The sequence below is a fragment of the Trichoplusia ni genome, chromosome 18, assembly GCF_003590095.1.
Source record: "Trichoplusia ni isolate ovarian cell line Hi5 chromosome 18, tn1, whole genome shotgun sequence".
Lineage (NCBI taxonomy): Eukaryota > Metazoa > Arthropoda > Insecta > Lepidoptera > Noctuidae > Trichoplusia > Trichoplusia ni.
This window is the reverse complement of record NC_039495.1, coordinates 858,372-877,609: the sequence shown is the minus strand read 5'-3', so window position 1 is coordinate 877,609 and position 19,238 is coordinate 858,372. Positions and strand designations below refer to the sequence as shown.

Sequence of the window (19,238 nt, the reverse complement as noted above, 5' to 3'; positions counted from 1 at the left end):
TATTGATATGCTACTAAAAGAGAATCGAGAAAAAATATATGGTGTATAATTTAAAATAATAATTGGAGGCGCCGGGTATCGATCCCGGTACCTCTCGCATGCTAAGCGAGCGCTCTACCATCTGAGCTACGCCCCCTGTTGATAATATCATAAAAAAACACGTTCTAATTGTCAAGTGATAGTAGCAGTGAATATTGTGCAAGGTCAGGTATTGATTACGTTCACAATATACAATGTATCTTATATCTCACGGCTAACGATTTTCGTAATCTTGGATTCGGTTCTGTCGTCTCCATTTACGCAGAGAAAATATGGAAACACCAGAATTTTTGTAGCTATTTATCTTGTGGAATTGGGGTCTTATTAGGCAGGCTAAACCTCAAGATACAGGCAAGATAGATATGATTAAAGTCTGCATTTATTTTATAACTAGACCTCACCCAGGAGACATATTTAAAAAATATCTGGTCAAAATATGTTGGACTACAATTCTCTGTGGTAAAATAAAGGGGATGAAATAAATAAAAGCCAACAATATTATTTATGATCGCAGCTACCTCGTTCAATCATATTCCCCAGGTCGTGTTTACATTTTCATGTCCCAATTACTAGATCCAAGTGATAATGGCAGACGCGGCCTCGTTTCTTTATGTCGAGCCTACAATGCCTCTCCGCGGCCGGAGCGGTCGACGATGTCAATAACAGTTTTATTGCTTGTCTTGTTTTTATTATTTTTATTAGGTTATGTAGTTTTCTAAACAAAGTTATTTTTCATTCAAGAACAGACTAATTTAGTGGTCGTATGTTTAATATTTACATTCCAAATTGCTATACATATTTTATATGTCTGCCGCCCTATGTCTATTTTTGCACGAGTTTCACGACAACTTCAAACTAATAAATTCCAAACTAAGAAACTTACTTTATTACTAGCAATGTTCGCCACAATGTAGGTATGCACAGTAGCCAAACTAATATCAGAATACAACTACTGCAATTAAACTTCTAGTTGGCGCTTTATTTGTTGCACAGAACTATGTTAAAGTTAAAGCGCACACTGTACAGCTCCCTAATATTACACATTGTTGTATTGTATGAATCCCTGGTACCTCTGGGAACACTAATACGCATTCTACACATTTTGAATTTGTAACCACACGAACTTACTGCGTGTGCGGCTTTTACTTGAAAAAAAAAATACAAAACGTAGTAAAAAGCAACACATCGTAAGCAAACAATATAATTTTATCGTATTCCGTATGGGTGGGAGTCTAGTGTACATACTAAAAAGTAATAAACATTATTGTTATTAAGGTCGGTTATTAATTATATGGCCCATAAATAGTTAAGATTTTCACTTACATGCTGTTTCTAAAATGAAAAGAGATAGAGATGAGAAGGTATTTTCAGTTTTTTTTAATAGAATCAGAAAATCCCAAGGATACCTGGCGATCATGAGTATGAAACGCTAACGAAGAATATCCTAAAATAGATGGCGTGAAAAAATCAAGAATCGGATTTTAAAAGGGTTGAGACAGTTTTCTCACAGCTACTAGGGTAGCATAGCTTCATGCGGTTGGGGAGTTTTGTTATGAGTTACTGCTATTTTTTTTATTCTCATCGGCTAAGTGTCTGCGGATTATTAGACCATTTATTGTCATTTCGAAACGAATGACGAAATGATAGTTGCTATAGTGAAATTTGCCATTAAGCACTTGCAAGCTACACTACGCTCCAGGGGTAGCTCCAAAAAAAACTTAAACGTTAATTTGTTCATTACTTTAAGTATAATATGTGTACTCCTAAAAAATCCCTTTAAAATTGTTATCTGTATTTCTCGGATGATAAAATGCGTTTCACTCAATGGGATTAACTCCGTAGTACAAAGTTACACACGAATCACTTTACATTACTTAATCCCATTTTCCAATAACAATGTAAGCCAATGATAAAATTGGAAATGGTTAATTCATTTCAAACAGTTCAATCCATCGGTTGATAGGGTTCTTTAATAATAATATAACTTAATATTTTAACAATATTTTGTTACGGAATTTGGCTCGACTCAAATTTTTACTACTACTTTGTTAACTATGATCGCCTAGTACCTGTGAGAACATTGATCCTAATCTTACCAAAATAGTCGATCCTTATTCATCCCATTTTTTACCTGAAGTTTTTGTGGCATGCGTGTATCCTATCCTTGCGACTTATGTTGTCCTAGTAGAGGTGTGAACTAAATTCGTGCGGTTGACTGATTTTTAATGAGATAATTTAATTTAGCTCTTTGTGAATGGAATGGCAGCTTTAAGATACTTAGTTCAATTTATTGTGGCGCGTTTGCTTTGTCACTTGCAAATAGACCCATTTCATAATTTCTCGGTAACTTCGCATTCGATTGGCTACTTGGAAAGTATTAAAAAAAACAAATGTTGAAATGGTTTGTGCTTTAAAGATGGCACCACAATTTACAAAATTAAATATTGGATTTGCGCTGTTTTTAAGGTTTCAAGTACCTTGTCTCGCTTTTGAAGTAAACGAGGTGGGTTATATGTATGCGGGGGTGTATATGGGCGGCGTAATAGCTTAAAAATGTCTCTTTCTTATAAAAAATAGTGACATATTATACACATAATGAAAAAGCAGATCAATCAACTATGAAAGGCCATGATCGAAATGAATATTATTTTATAAATATTTATCTTCCGGAATATGATACCGAAATATAATCTTGCGACTTAATAATTGGAGTAATCTTTATTGCTAGGATTTCTAGTACATTCATAGCGAGGCGTAACACTTGTATTACATATCAGAGTGATTTAGTACGTGAGATAAGCGGGCGCGGCGCGCGGCGGTGTCGGCAACCCAAAACGTGCTCTTTCACCAGTGAAAGGTATCGCGTTGACGCCTGTCTCGCTATAAGTCCTTGTTTTCGAACACCGATACACTATCTGATCAAAATGTGTTGCTGTGTTTCGTATTTATTAACACTGGGGGCGTAGCTCAGATGGTAGAGCGCTCGCTTAGCATGCGAGAGGTACCGGGACCGATACCCGGCGCCTCCAACTGTTTCAACCTTGGCAACCTTTTTTTCTTTTTCCTAGCGAAATTGGCTTAGTCACCTAATTAATTTCGTAAAGTCCAAGACGTTTTGGCGCGTTACAACTGATCTTGCATTCTACGACAGGGGTCACAGGCTAACGAGTTACATGGCGCGGGATAAACATCCAAGACATTCCACATTTATATTTGATAAATTAAGAAAGGGCATTTTTCTGACTCGGCCCATTATTCATCCTGTTGCATATCCACAGGACAGTTATAGATGTGAGAAATTCCTCATCTCGCATCTAAAGATTCAAATCACTCAATCAAAGTTAACCAAACTTAGTTCAATTTTTTCTTAAATTACGCCGTAAGTGAAAATACTGAAGAAAAGGTTTCACACAAATAATAAACGTGTCTTTTATATATCTAGTTCTTGCAGCTGCCTGTCAATACAGTATTTAATATTTGCAACAAACGAGAGTGTTCTAAAAAAGTAATCCATGTAACAAGTATTGTCGGTTGAATTCAGAGGGATTATTCTCAGAATCCTTTTAAATCGACAAAATAGTCGCACGATACCCCATGTCATGACTCAAATAGGTTTTACTAACTTCAGATTAGAGATCTTTAATAGTTCTTTGTACATTTAGCTTTTTAAATATCTCACGCAAGGCATAAAGGTACAGATAGTAGATATACAGTAAGTAATCAATGTCTCAACATTCTGTTTCGTCGTCTTGAGCGTTTCACAACCTTGAGGTGTTGTTGAATAGTTCTCATAAGTTTTATTACTTTTACCAACAGGGGGCGTAGCTCAGATGGTAGAGCGCTCGCTTAGCATGCGAGAGGTACCGGGATCGATACCCGGCGCCTCCAATAAGAATATTTTTGAAGAAGTCATTTAAATCCTTTTTTTAGAATCATTGCCATTATTCACATATTGCTGAATGGATTGTATCATATTAAATTTATGTAATTGTTTATTTTTCGGAAAAAAGGTGTCATATTCTAGAAAATTCTGTCCACGCTACAGTACCTGTCATTGGTTGTTAAAATGTGTCCGCCCTTGGTCACGCACAGCCTGACCTACGGCCGGCCTCGAAACTGCCTTAGGGAAATCATAGGGCTACAGTTTAACTAGCCATCTGTAAAAACACCTTTAGTAAACTAACATTTGACTTAACTTTATTTCTTTTAAACGCATATATATAACCTCTTAACATTCCTGATTCTATGCGAGATCTTAGAACTATATTACTAAAAATTTCTTATTTCAGTCTAGTTGAGTTCAATATTAGATTGAGATTAACTCGAACAATATCTTTCAGAAATCTGACTTAAAATTTTAAATGAAGTTGTCTTAAGGATTAATATTGATGTGCAGAGAAATGAAAATTCATTTTCGAAGTAACAAAGAATTTCGGGTAATCCCGGGATCATACTCGCACCTGTGCTCAAACTCCATCGCAATCCGTTCAGCTCGATAGAGTTCCAAACTTCCACTAATTGGCTCCTGAATAAGGCTTTATGAACAAGAGTACAACAAGTTTTTTATTCTCTGTTTAATCACATTACGGACTCATTGAACATACCTTACTTACGAAGGCTCTATCGTGTCAATAGAACTACTAACTTTCTTAATGTAGGCTATCTAACTGAAAAATATATTCCAAATTATTTTTCTCAATAAAATTATATTATTGTAAAAATACTGAAATTTCTGAATATTGATGAAGTGGAAAAATATTCAAGTGTTGTTTAAAATAAAACGTTGAAAATGTTAAAGTAACTATTGATTGAGTGATTTGATTAGACCCCGATGCAACACATGAATAATGTTAAAAGTTAAATCAAAGGTAGTTAGTTATACCGCCGCCGCCGCGATCCTTTTTAGTCATACTGCTATAAAGTAAAAGTCACGTTCAGTGCGTGTGCGACCTCGTAATGCTTACTACACTCATTGAGACAATTTAAACAGAAAGTGTTTTTTATTTCTTTATATCACAGGGGGCGTAGCTCAGATGGTAGAGCGCTCGCTTAGCATGCGAGAGGTACCGGGATCGATACCCGGCGCCTCCAATGAGAATCGTTTTTAGCTGCTTTCGTAATGTTTTTTTTTTCTCAAAAGTATTGTCAGTTGTCGCAATTTGCATCTCACCGAAGACATCTTATTCTGAAGTTTCGTCGGGATTATAAATGCAAATCTCTTTTACATTTTCCTCGAAAAAAAACCCACGAAAATAACAGTAAATTAAACAGATTCTTAGATCTCCCGCAAGAGATTCGATAGTAAAAAACGAGCGCCTTCCCCGCTTCGAGTGAAGACTTGTTGCCGGAAAATTTTAACTGGAAAACTTTTAATTAAATGTGACTTACGAAGTTGCACACGTGCAGACCCGGTGTAGACCCGGTGCAGACCCGGTGCCCAGCGAGGGTTCACAGTACTCTTTTGAAGAGCTTTAATGAAATAATAAGGTTCCGTGCACTACACTTGGAAATGATATACTCTCGACACATATGTTTTATTACTTACTTCAGACTCCACAGAGAAAATTGTATGAGAACCGTTCGGTCAGTGTCGAATTCTCATAAACGTAAACAATATAAAACTGCCGTATATTGGACTATTTAATGAAAGGACGACACCGTTTTATATTGTTTTGTGTATGATTGAAAACCTTTTTTCAATATGTCATTTATGTAGTTTTCGTAAGTGTTTTGAAGTGAATTTCTTTATTGGAGAAAAATGTATCGTCACGCGTCGCTCGTCACTTTTTTCTAATTTTACTAATCTAATAAAAAGTATGAATATGAGCAGAGTCCGTGCCTCGAGCGGGGTCGAGGCGCCATCTTTATTTTTTGAAAGGAGCTTGACAATGCTGTTCTGGAAGATTATTATTATATCTCTTTTTCTAATACTTAAAGATATTATTATTTTTCTAAAATATTTATATCAACCAATGAATCAATTTCGGTACTAATAACCATCATTGGCCTAGCCTTTTCCCAACTGTTAGGCGATTATAGCTTAGCCACGAGCTCCTCGGTACTAATAGGATAAAATGAAATAAAGTTGTTTGTATTCATGCCTATGATAATAAAAGCTATTAGTTAAACTTCATCTAATTTAACTTTATTTAACCAATTTCTGTAGAGTTGCATATATTTTAAGTAAGTAAATATATTTTCGAAAAATAAGATCATAAGAAAGTTTCACTTCTTACGAATACGTGTGCACACATTTAACAAAACTTGTCATTAAAGTTTAATGCGTAAACTCACGTGTCCGCAAGATTTACGCAATGGAATTGATCCAGTTAAAATCGCTTGAGGCTATCCGCACTGCAGTGCTTCACATTCAGAATAAAATATTCATTATTTTTATCAACAGGGGGCGTAGCTCAGATGGTAGAGCGCTCGCTTAGCATGCGAGAGGTACCGGGATCGATACCCGGCGCCTCCAAATCTCTTACATTTTGCAAATTTTAAGTAATACATTTTAAAAAAAAAACGACTCATTTTAACGCAAACTACTAATCTTCTATCTACAGAACAAACCATCGGTGAGTAAACAAACACGTGGTCTCTATGTTACCTGACTTGCTATGCGCTATATAATAGCGTACATTATACTAGCTAACCCCACGACCCAAGGGTGTCTTTAAACTCTAGGATATCAGAACTCTGCACAAACTAAAGACGTTTTCTGAAAGATTTTTTCAAATATATTTTTTGCTTCAGGCGCCTATATCGGTATTTACTTTAGGATAACGTCCAAAATTGTCGTAAGGAATTTAATAAGAAATTATGAAATCTTAAGATTCCCAAGGAGACTAGGGTAACAGAAGATTAAAGGAACTTAACAGGAATTTATTTTACTGAGCGTTTAGGGCGTTTGCTCACTCAATGAAAAGTGAAACAGGTAAGGGCTTAAATATTTCTCACAGGTACCAGGGCGCCAAACACAGTATAGAGTTTTAAGGGTTTACCCATGGGAAGTTAACTGTTGTTATTGGGGTTGGTTAACTGAGAGCCCAACCCAAAAAAGGCAAACACGCGGTTCATAAAACTAATAGTGTAGTCGTAACCAACTAAAAATAAGCAAAGTAATTGAGATAAATTTGAAAGTAAAGCAAAATATATACAGTTTTAAACTTGTAATATATTATAATGTATTCTCTCACATCCTATTTAATTTCGGTGAATTAATAACTTTCTTTCATAATATATATATTTTTATGGTTTACTTATGAGTTATTTTTGCTACCCTCAAATGCGTTAACATTAAAGGGTTAAAGTACGTTCTCACAGTTACCAGGCAAGCATATCTTATGAAGAGAGAGAGAGAGCTTTTTACTTGACAGATGTTCAAAAGTTTACCCATAAAAACGGTAGCGTGGTCCCGTCGATGCAAAAAAAACAGACCATCCTATTTTCTTCACAAAATCTTAGTGTTCTTATGAATGGTTATTGAGTTATCATTTCCTGATCAAACAGTTATAATTTTACATTAATTTTATAATTATCTATCATAACCACGTAAATGACCTCTGTGATTATTGTTATAAAATGAATATATTTTATCCTGTCCCTAACATGTGTGTTCGTTTTGGGTTGGTTCGTATCTGCAGGTGACATTTATAATTAAAATTGTTAATTGTTATAATATATTGTTTCGCTGTAATAATATGTCAGTACTTTGAATTAGTGCGTAACAGAAATAATGACTACCAAATTAAGAGGAACTTAAATTTTTTGATGTAGTAATTAATTAACATAAAATTATATTTTCATTACTTTGTATTGAGTTTTTAGGTCGACGATTAATTGTTATAGTTGTAAGGTTTATCTTAGACTCAATATTTTGTCGCGTTTTACTTTCTTGCCTGTCACTAAGTGAAAGGCGCATGCGCAAGTGCTGTTCGTATGACTGAATGCCACGCCTTGATCTACTTTATATTGCCTCGGGCTGGCTTCAACAAATTGAACGTTGTTTTTGTTAATATTCTTAACAGGGGGCGTAGCTCAGATGGTAGAGCGCTCGCTTAGCATGCGAGAGGTACCGGGATCGATACCCGGCGCCTCCAATAAGATTTTTTTGTAAACCATTGATCTTTTGTTTTTAGTCATTGTTTCATAGTGTCCAATGGTACGGCAAAACTGAGAATGGCTGCTTAGTAAGCTGCTAAGTATCAGAGTATAAAAAAACGTCCTTTAATTTCACTAAATGGCTACTGTTACCTAACCCTGCGCGATACCTCAATCACTTGTTCACCTCTCAAGCAGGGATGAGTCTAATCCTGTTGTTAAAACTTTTAAATTACGTCTAAGGATCAACAACCTCAGTTATATTTATTTCCCGAACAGTAAATCCTCAATTAAAACTCGGTCTGTCTTCTATGCTTGTGCGTAACCTTTTCCGAAGCTATTTTAGGTGCGACTTCCTGTGTTACCGGATTCAGCTGAAGCGAACCTAACTCTTTTGATGGTGGAGGACAGCATTTTATTTTATTTATAATTTGAATTAACGCCATCTAGTCTCAAACTAAGCAAAGCTTGTATTGTGACTATTAGACAACTGATTAAAATACAAAATATTTTTTTGCTAAATACATACGGAAAATAGAAAAATTACACCCAGACTCAGAACAAAATGACCGTGCTCGTGACTTAAATATATTATTATGTCCGGCGGTAGTATTATTATGGCTGTGGTGGCGATCGAATCCACGACCTCTGGTTTTTCTTGCAGCCTGTCCTCATAGTGTATGTACTATTACTAGCTGTTGCCCGCGACTTCGTCCGCGTGGTTAGAAGAAATTGCGACTATATCTTGAGATTTAAACTATCCTATCTCTCAAGTTGGATCGAACTGCACAGTGCACATGGTGTGCGAATTTTATTATAATCTGTTAAGTGGTTTAGGAATCCATTGAGGACAAACATTGTGACACGAGATTTATATATATTAAGATTATGTACATTATATGTCACGATCACTGTACATTGCAATTGCACGTATTACACAACAGTACACAAATATTGTATTCCAGACACGAATTGAGTGAAATCGGTGAGTTTATTGCAAGTTGGCAAAAATCGGACGTACTACTGATATAAATTCAGTTGCGGAGATTTTAGGAATCTGACGACAAGTAGTAGAACTCAGCAAAATATCAAACAAGACTTCTAAACAGTATTTAGATGTTATTTAAATTTGGCAATAATTGTTTTCTTTATTTACTTGTATAGTCTACACGTCACGATGCACGACTTTAAATTTAAAAGACAGTTTTTCAGAACATGTTTAATATTATTTGTAGAAGTATTTCTAGGAGGACATAATACCCAGGTATCCGTCCTGACACACCATTTATGTGTGATGGCTGCAGCCGTAATAGAGCTGCCAGTGATATCATTTTTAACGTCTGCGGCAAATGAATGGACTTCCATTTTGAAATAGTGTTTTAAAGTTGATGTTATATTCGTTTTGTATCATCTTGGGAACATGTATTTAGTTTTTAAAGTAACTTTCGCGTCGAACTTATTTAAATGATTATGAAACTAGGTTCAGACCATACCGGAGTGCTTAATCATGAGCTGTACCGCCGTACAATTTGCCTCATGTTTCCGCCGCCAAAGTTTTTAATAATAAGCTGTGTTAACTGTCTCCGGTTAGGATCAGTTGGGATATTGGTACAACTCGTAAGTAAGCTTTAAGTAAAAAAAATATTTATAGAAAGAGTGGTTAAGTAATAGTAAAAGTGAGTAGGTAGTACCTACATAACTCTTAATATAGTCCTAAATCCTTATTAATAAATTGATCCATTTCGGGTATCTTTCTTATATCATACAACAAGAATAACGAAACCTACTCACGGAAAATATTATATTTCACATTCACAGCACTTTCGTATATGATGTTACATAGAAATCCAGGCGAGGAATATTAAAAGTACATCGCAGGCGCGAGGCGTAATATAAGGCTATGGTTATTAGAGATCTAACGCGAGCTTTCTTACCGTCTAGCTATTAGGCTCAAATAGGACAAAAGACTCCATGCATTACTGCTTACTATTATTTTCTTGTACTCAGCTTTGGCTTAATACTGAAGCAGGCAATGAAAGGGAAAATACAATGTTGACTCGTTTGCGAATCTATTAATGTAATAGCAGTCTGCAATTTAATAATGTAGCCATTTAAAATAATTCATACCATTATGAATAAAACACATTTAATTTTGCGACATGGCCTTTAGCGATTAAATTCAAATGAAATAGGCAATGGGGAAATATTTAATTTAGTACAAAAGCTCCATTATAATCTGTGTTTGTATAGCGCAGCCGATGTGGGCGCTGTCGGCCAACAAATGAATAGCTCCATTTAGGTTCATAGTAGCTGCGAACTCGACGCTCAAACAAGCGTGTACTCGGGTCACCGCGTATTGTTTTACATGCATTTGTGACAATTTCGGACAAACACCGTACTCGGTAACTTCCCAGTGTTTACTAAACGTCCCTTGTGAATCGGAAGGAAGTTTTATGACCGACTTGCGACAGGGCAGCGATGGTATCAAACAGATAAGAAAGGGCTTTGCGGCCTCGTATAGAGTCATTATTATATGATGCAATGGATTACTCAGGCGTATTTATCGGATTGCCCGACTAGTTTCGGACCCAACCGGAGTCCTTTATGACGAGCTGACGCGGCGGCTCAATTAATTCCCACGATAGCTCGTATAAAATCGGATAAACCGTTGATACTATGGTGTTTAAACTTTGAGATAATATTACCTACCAAATAATCGTATCGACGTCACCAATAAAACAGATCGTAACAAACAAATTTTCTGCGTGTAGGTATTTTATTAATGAAACATACAAAAAGGTCGCGGACCGAGCCTACTTAGTTATGCACGAAATTGAGGTCATAAAAGTAACACAAACATGACTTTTCACCGGGAACTGGGGCGAAAAATCTCCATTAATATTTCGAGAGCATAATCGGGAGAAGCATTTTAATATCCCGAGGATAGCATTAACCGGGGCCACGGTGGAGAGCGCGGCGCCCGGGACTCCGGGAGTCCGGGAAGCGCGAATCCCGGAGCAGGCCGGCATTACGCAGGGATTAGCTACCGACGCGACGCCGGGATTAACCCGAGAACAATGCGCCGGCCATTACGTGACAGATGGACTTTCCGCATTTTGTTTTGTTAGGTGATTTTTTAAAAAAGCTCACGTGACCCACTTGTGTGATGGTACCTGGATAAAGGGAACGTGATTGATAGTAGATACATGGGGATGAGTAACATGTAATAACATATCCACCAACAACGTATGTAATAAACCGGCAAATCGGCATTCGTTGCTTTTTTTCATAGCTGAATATAGTTTTTATCTGGAAAACAATAAAAGCTAATAAACATCAATTGCAAATGTTGGCAGAATTGTGAAACAAATGCCTATTGAAATAAATTGCAAACGGATTTAATTAAATACTACGAATAGCGTTTGTGTCAGTGACACAATTTTGTTGCAAAATATGAATGGTAAAGTGGTAAAATTAAATAAAAGAACACTAAATAATTAGCGAAATGGTAACTTTTTTTTGGAATCTATTAAATTTTTGTACCCACAAAATATATAAAATTATGATTTAAATTGCTAGTAATTTTCCGTGCTTGTTAAACATTTAAAGCAGTAATAATTTCTCCCATTACAAGACGTACCTCGTCATTATGCTATTGAGTTAAAACTTAAGGAAAAGCTTAATGCGTCTCCCATTTTAAGTAGTTGTAATACTGCGGAGCTAAATCATTTGCGCGAGTACCAGGACTACAGCATGAACTGGAGACGTCACCGTGATTAATGTCATGCAGTTATTAAACCTCACCCGGTGAGAAAAAAAGAGTTATGGAAATGTTAAGATTGCATAAATTTACTTTTTATATTGTGAAGAGGTGAAATGATAAATGAGTTTGGTTTACGTTAAACCATTTTGAAACGTTTGTTTCTGAGTATTCTTGTTTAGATTTTATTTGAAAGTTCAGCAAAACTGTGTAACAAATATTTTTTGCAACGAAGCAATAAACGGCTATATCAGTATCAAGCCTCATTTGAGCCCGGAGCGCTATCTCGCTGAGTAATCGGAATAATTTACGAACCTAATCAAATATTGATATAGAAATTCTGAAACAATCGCGTTACTATGGCAGATATTAAGCGATGCCTATTTATTTATTAAACAGGTAAGCGATTGAAGCTCAAGTGTTCATCCAGGAGTCTGTGGTTTCACCCATTTCCGATGTAAATTAATATTATGTTTCTATACTTTGCCCGGGGCTGCTGTGGTTTTCAGCGTCTCGCACAAATTATCCCATCACCCCGCGGCTGTTCTAAAGGGATTTGTCGCAGTGTTGATAAGCATTGTGCGATTGAACATTAAATTTCGTACCGATCACGTTAAATAAGTAGATATTATTACGAGATTATGAGAGTTTATTTTGTATCTTTACTATATTTTAACATAAACGTTTTTGATAGCAAATAAAATAGAAGTTAAAACATATAACACAGGAAGACAACCGTGGTTCGATTTTCTAAGGCGCGGTGCACAATATAGGTCAAATAGCCTCTTTATCACAAGTGTCGGGTAAAGGTGTCAATTTCGACCTCTACGCAATAAACAATTTAGAGTGTTACGGTACAATGACAATAAATGGCGAGTGTACCTTACGGCCACATTATTTCTATCAAATTATTTCTACCGCTATAAACATTACCTTAATAGAGTCATATTTTTCTTTGTGAAGCGAACCGCTATACGATGTACATATTGTATTTTTTATTCGAGAGAAGCCACTGGATTCGTAAACGTGGTTAGTGTGGTATATTTAAAGCCAATTTGCGGGGCTTTTATATGAACTAGTGTAAAGCGAAACTTTCACCGATTACCATTGATTTGACAACTCTGCCAAATCAATTTGTACAGCCAGACAGGTGAAGGCCCTGTCATCCTGGGAAATTATTGTTCATACCATTTAATGCCTGGATATAACCGCCGTGAAAACTGAATGCTTGGAATGCTTTTAATTTGTTACATTAATTCTTTGAACAGAGAGTTTCAGAGAAATGAGTATCAGCAATGTTTTGTTTATAAACGGCGGTGCTAATAAATGTTGATTATTACTTATTTTACGGTTAGTTGTCGGTAGAAAAATAATTAGGTAGTGGTAAACGGTCCTTTTTTGAACTTAGCGTGTTAGCTTCCGAATTTTGACCAATAATAGTGTGGAGAGTGATCGATAGTAGAACTAATCTTAATGAGTCATTCATTATTCACACATTCAGAGTGTGGCTCGCTCCACATGTGTTGCATTGTTTCGGTTACTCTCGTTTGAATTTATAATGCGATTTGAATTAATTACGAGAGCATTTCAATTTACTTGTGTGTTTTACCAAGTAACGAATGTTGGTACAGCTTTGTAATTACCCGCGGTAGGTATACTTTGGAATATTATTCTTATATTATTTGAGTACCTAATACACCCAGCCCGGGGGTACGCAAACATGGATCAACTGTACAGGTACAATTAAAAACCGGTACACGGATTCGGTTCCCATTTACAGGGTAAAATTACCTACAGGACCTCTGTAAATTTCTAAACGAAGCGCTGTCTGTTATTATCTATTCTTAAATTTTATAACTAAGGTTTCTCGGCAGTTATAGCAAAGATACGGCGCTCGAAGTATTCTGAGTGGTTTTAATTTGACTAAGTATTTGTTTGGCTTTGCTCCTTGGCGTTGTGGATGTTTGACCTCAAACTCACTTGTTTATTTAGCGTAGTGAACTCATTACATCACTCCAATTGTTATATTGGCATTAAAAATGAGAGACAGCGTGGATTTTTTTAAGCTTTTTCATCTTTTGACAGAAACAACCTGCCATCTGATTAGTGGTCTATTTGAAAGTAATAAAAAAATAATTGATTGAGTGATGAATAAAAATTATTGAAGGAAATCTTTAAGATAATAACTATAACATATAATACTAACCTTTCATTCTTATTTTTTATTTGTTTATTTATTTGGTTAGCCAACAATTCCTTACCCAGTACCTTTGCAGATTAATTTACGTATGGTGCACCGTATTTCGCTGGTTCGATCCCCACGTAGGGCAAGCATTTGTGTGAACCATGAAGGCTTGTTCTGAGTCTGGATGTCTTTACGATTAATTACCTAAATTTGAGAATCGTCATAAAGAAAATATTAATTTAATAAGGTATATCGCGGTACATAAATAATACAATAACATTATATAAATAAGATTTTAATTACAGTTAAAATCCATAAATAAAATAAAATATATGAATTTTATTATCAAAAAACTCGGCAAGGAATCGTGAAACGCAAAAAAAGCTTTCTGCTTACTGCTCAATAAATTACATTACTATTATTGTAGCAAAAATGTTCACATGCCCATTTTGCGACGAAAAATACAAAAATCTTTATACAAAAAAGACCCAACAAATAAATGCTTTTTCAACGTCAACACAACAAAAGCCAGCAATATACGTTCATCCTTTACGACCGCCTCGGGTTTAACTTGGGTTAATAATACCATTATCACTTAGCCCTGCAGTCCTGGTAGCTGTAGCTAAGTACCTCTGGTCAGGAAAGGTTCGCTTCCACAAGGCTACGTAACATACCGGCGCGAGCCTCGTATCCTACGAAATTAATTGGTAATTACTGTATCCGCTGTGCTGATAATCTGATCCACATCTCCGTTCGGTATTGCTATTGGCGAGATCTCGAATCTGTTGAATATTATTCAAGTATTATTAGGAATCCTATCTTATTTATCCAATTATTTATTTGTTACAGATTTACTGATCGAGATGCTTGGCGTCCTGGCCAGTTACAGCGTTACGGTGAAAGAACTCAAGCAACTGTTTAGTGCCATGAAAGCTGTTAATGGAAAATGGGTGAGTACTTTAGCAGCCAAGCTGTGATCACTAGTGTGTAAACTCTATTTTTTTACGTAATTTAGTAAGGTAAACCAACTTTTATTTTTTTGTCTAAAAAAGTTAACAAGAAACAGCTACTGGAAAACCAATGTTCTCGTAAAACAACACAAAAATTACCAAATCAAATGCGCCACTGAAATTTAGCATTCGTTTATTATTTTAGTTCTTATAAAAAGATAAATTATTTACAGAAGGAGGTAGGGCTTTTTCGGCAACGGATTTTACAATAAAATTTAATAACGTATGGGCTATAAATCAGATCATAAATAAATATCTTGGGGTCAAATATGAACTGCCCCGTGGATGTAATACAGGAAATAGAATTCAACGAACAGTTTATTTCAGTCGATGGGTTTTTATTATTAACATTCTTGCCTCTGTTGTCATTTAAAAATGTCATAGCAAAGTTCCACGCGCCATTGAAAGCATTCCTGACGCAAATTCCCAGCCACCGCCCCCGCAAAACCATCTAATTCGACCAGGGCAACATAAACTAGAGGGATACCAGAAGAACGCGGACAAATGAGGAAGGCTACGGCAAAACGCGCAATTAGCGGCAGCACGAATGCTTTTCAAATTTGCATCATTTACAGACAGTGCGGCGAAGCAGTAATTAGCCGGAACAGCCGGCACAGTTACTTTGTGTTTATGTTTGCCTGTGAATGAGTATCGCTTGTCCTTTTAGCTTGTATTTAGTCTACGCCTTCAGTTACCTCATTTAGGAAGATTAGCTCAAGCAAGTCATTAGCGACTAAAGTCGAGATTAAAATATTTTCTCTTAGATAAGCAAACTGTCCGGCAATTTATAAAATTTTATCTCATTATTTCTCAGTTGGCAAGACTTCCTTTATCGGGCGCGCCATTACTGCCAATATCGAGAGGGTTTATGTCGTAGTATTTTAAAACTTTTAGGTTGGCTAGGATTTTTTTTTTATTTGTTCAATTCTGAAATGTGGCTTATATTCGAAGCTCTGTTGTAGATAAGGGGATAGTAATGGAATGGCTTATTAATGTAGACTTTTATTGCGAATTATTTTACGGTTACTTAAGTAATTCAAGGACAAACTCAATGTTTCTGTACCTACGAGGACATTGAGCATTTTCGTAACAACTATTTATACTAAATGACTACCTATGTACCACAATACAAACCAATTGAAAGTGTTTTCTGTGTTGCAGCCGCGTCACTCTGCTAAGCTGCTGAACGTGCTCCGGCAGATGCCGCACCGGAACGGACCAGACGTGTTCTTCAGCTTTCCCGGAAGAAAAGGATCGGTACGTTCCCATTGTTAATATTTATAATAGAATCGCCCGGAATCGCTTGTGACTCGACTTATTGAAAATGACCATGGGACGTACGACGTCTACGGAATAAGGATAGCATAAAGTCGAAGAGCTTTATATTCTTCCGATTCCTCTACCTGCGGGGATTATGGGAATCATGTTACGGTCCCACCCATTTCAAAATCTTGTAGCCAATGAGAATGCGAATGAGAAGTGTATAGTCATCGCTACATGCTGCGGTCTCCTGTTTTGTGATACACCCTTCGGAAACAAAGCGGAAACCAAAAGAATTATAGTATTGACGCAAAACAATGGCTGCAATAAGTCAAGTGTCACTTACAGTATTCGTCAGCGACATTATTTTAGTGGGTTTATGTTACTGAATAAACCTGCATCCAATTAAAAATATCACGATATTGTAATTGGACGCCGCGCTGTACGTTACTTACTCATTTTGCACATCAGTTGGTGGAAAACTTTTATTTATTACCAAGCAGCACGATGTTTTATTGAAAATGTTGATTTAATTCTTTTTGCGTTTAAGTAATTATGTAATGGAATAAAAAAGAGTGATTTGGAGGCGCCGGGTATCGATCCCGGTACCTCTCGCATGCTAAGCGAGCGCTCTACCATCTGAGCTACGCCCCCAGTTGCAATTGACACCAAATGTACCGGTAACATAGTAGCTAGTGACCTTGATACGTGGAGTTATTACGAATGCGTTCACCTTTCCCTGGCGTCAGCATTAGCGTTACGTAGCGGACTGACACGTTGTTGGCTGTTTGTCAAGAAACACTACAATATACGAGAATTGACAATATTTTCGTACTTATCAGACTACTGCTATGTTACTTACTTTCATACTGAATAATTTAAATGTTTTGAGTAGGCAGCAATTTAATACTGAGTTATTTATTACGTTAGAGTGTTTTAGTTTGTGTCAGCCTGATTAAATGTTTGTATTTTTTAATTAAAACACACAGGATTAGCTTTGGATTGCTTTTCTATCTAAACATAAAGATACACTGAGGTTTATCTTACAATATATTTCAATGCGATTACGCGCATTTGTTCAATTGTCAATATCACAATTAACATAAAATAACCTCAGTTGAACAGTGCCTATTTGCTTGATACTAATTCATAACATATCGGCTCAGTCCAGTAACCGACCCTAAAAAGGTCGCCGTCCACACAATTCACAAAAAATACACAAAGAATTTATTTATTCGTTCATTCACTCAATAACCATTGAAGTCTGTGTAACAATAACTTGTTCTACGTCGGTAGATTTTCGTGAAATACTTATTTCATCCAATCTTTATTGTAAAGAAGTTTGAGACGTGACTCGTGGCTCTCGGCGAACGCTCGGAGTTGCCCAAACTCAAATGTGTTTTGTATAATACGATGACTGTACTTGACTGACTTCACAATCGACTTCAAGACGAAACATTGAAAAGATTCTTGAAGCTATAAGCCTATATTCATGGATTTCGAATAATAAATGAAAGGAATATTCTGAATTTTTTATTCCAATTGCAGGGTATTGTCGAGTGTTTTATTTTATAAACTAAGTAATAAAGTTAGACTTTAATTAAATTGAGGCTTGTTCATCAATACTTCAATATTTTTTACTTCGATTTCACCTATTATAGTTTGATATCCAAATTTCTTGATCGTATTAATGTAAATGTGTTTCTTCGTTTTAGTATTTATGTTATATTTCTTGCTCTTGCTTGATTTGTCGATATGGTTGCCTCACAAGGTGCCTTATATTTTATTAATAGCATGCATAATACTAAACCATTGCTGTTCTGATTGTTCTTTAAGTAATTATGATAATAATTCACTCATAACTTTAAATGTATTATTGTGTTTTTTAAAGTTATATCAGTTGAACTAAAGTTACTCACTAAATATTTTGCGTTCACTTTGCTGTTATATACGTAATTTATTTTTCGTTATTTATTGTGCACAATTAATTAATTACAGAGAAAGTATGTACATTATCTTAGATGTTTGCATTTTGAGTTATCTAAATTGTCGAATCGCGACCCCGGCCGCGACCGCTCATGATTAAGGCCTCCGGTTGGGTCCGAAACTAGTCGGGCAATCCCAATAAATACGCGTGAGTAAACCGTTGCATCATTTAATAATATATAAGTTAGCTAACAAATTCCGTCATATGGGCAAATCAATTAATCCGTTGGTATAATTATGAAATCATATGCAGATTAGAATGTTGAATAATTAATGCAGCTTTTAGCCGACTGGAATTTAATTATGCGATCAAAACCTGCCAAAGTATGGATAAATATTGTTGATAGAATCGTTCCTATTATTATACTTTAAATTTAAACATGTGTGACTATTAAGCAAACAGCAAATACGTGTATCATGTTGTTGAAATAAAGAGTTAATGAGCACCACAAAATATGATTTTCCGATGTTTGGTATAATAGGAACAAGAAAGCAAACATTCAATAATTTGTTTTAGTGTGCTAATTATAACTTTCCCAACCATTAAAGCACCCTTATTTCTGATACCACAATATGGTCCAATTTAACAAGTTAGCAGCTCCCAGCACCTGACGCGTTTTTCCAAACCTACAATTTGGAGGCAAAATGAAGAGAAACGGCCGGCTATTACCAACCGCTTTTATTTATAAACAGTGCTCATATTTCAAAGGACTCCTCCAGCTGAGCCTCGCCCTCAACCGATTTGTCCATTATTTCGCACTGAAAATGTTTTTGAAGGGATTCTCATCCATCCGTCCATGAAATAAAAGGCATTTTCATATTTCTGATGTAATTTTTTCGGATCGAGACAAGAACGAATTAAAATTCGACCTTTGACCCGGTAATTATTTAAACAACA

The 19,238-nt window shown here is 35.9% G+C and overlaps 1 protein-coding gene and 6 non-coding genes across 13 annotated transcripts in view; 5 read left to right on the top strand and 2 right to left on the bottom strand.

The window, feature by feature from the left end:
* Positions 1–19,238, top strand: part of LOC113502961 (neurobeachin) — a 363,451-nt gene that overhangs the window by 165,756 nt on the left and 178,457 nt on the right. For all 7 annotated transcript variants that reach the window (XM_026884732.1, XM_026884730.1, XM_026884728.1 and 4 more), the window contains exons 4-5: positions 14,934–15,034; positions 16,256–16,351. In XM_026884732.1, the coding sequence (XP_026740533.1) occupies positions 14,934–15,034; positions 16,256–16,351 (197 nt within the window). The remainder of the gene's footprint in view (positions 1–14,933; positions 15,035–16,255; positions 16,352–19,238) is intronic.
* Positions 64–136, bottom strand: Trnaa-agc. Its single transcript has one exon. It is a non-coding gene; the product is annotated as a tRNA-Ala (tRNA).
* Positions 3,855–3,927, top strand: Trnaa-agc. Its single transcript has one exon. It is a non-coding gene; the product is annotated as a tRNA-Ala (tRNA).
* Positions 5,058–5,130, top strand: Trnaa-agc. The gene has a single exon. It is a non-coding gene; the product is annotated as a tRNA-Ala (tRNA).
* On the top strand, positions 6,442–6,514 carry Trnaa-agc. The gene has a single exon. It is a non-coding gene; the product is annotated as a tRNA-Ala (tRNA).
* Trnaa-agc lies at positions 8,066–8,138 on the top strand. Its single transcript has one exon. It is a non-coding gene; the product is annotated as a tRNA-Ala (tRNA).
* Positions 16,936–17,008, bottom strand: Trnaa-agc. Its single transcript has one exon. It is a non-coding gene; the product is annotated as a tRNA-Ala (tRNA).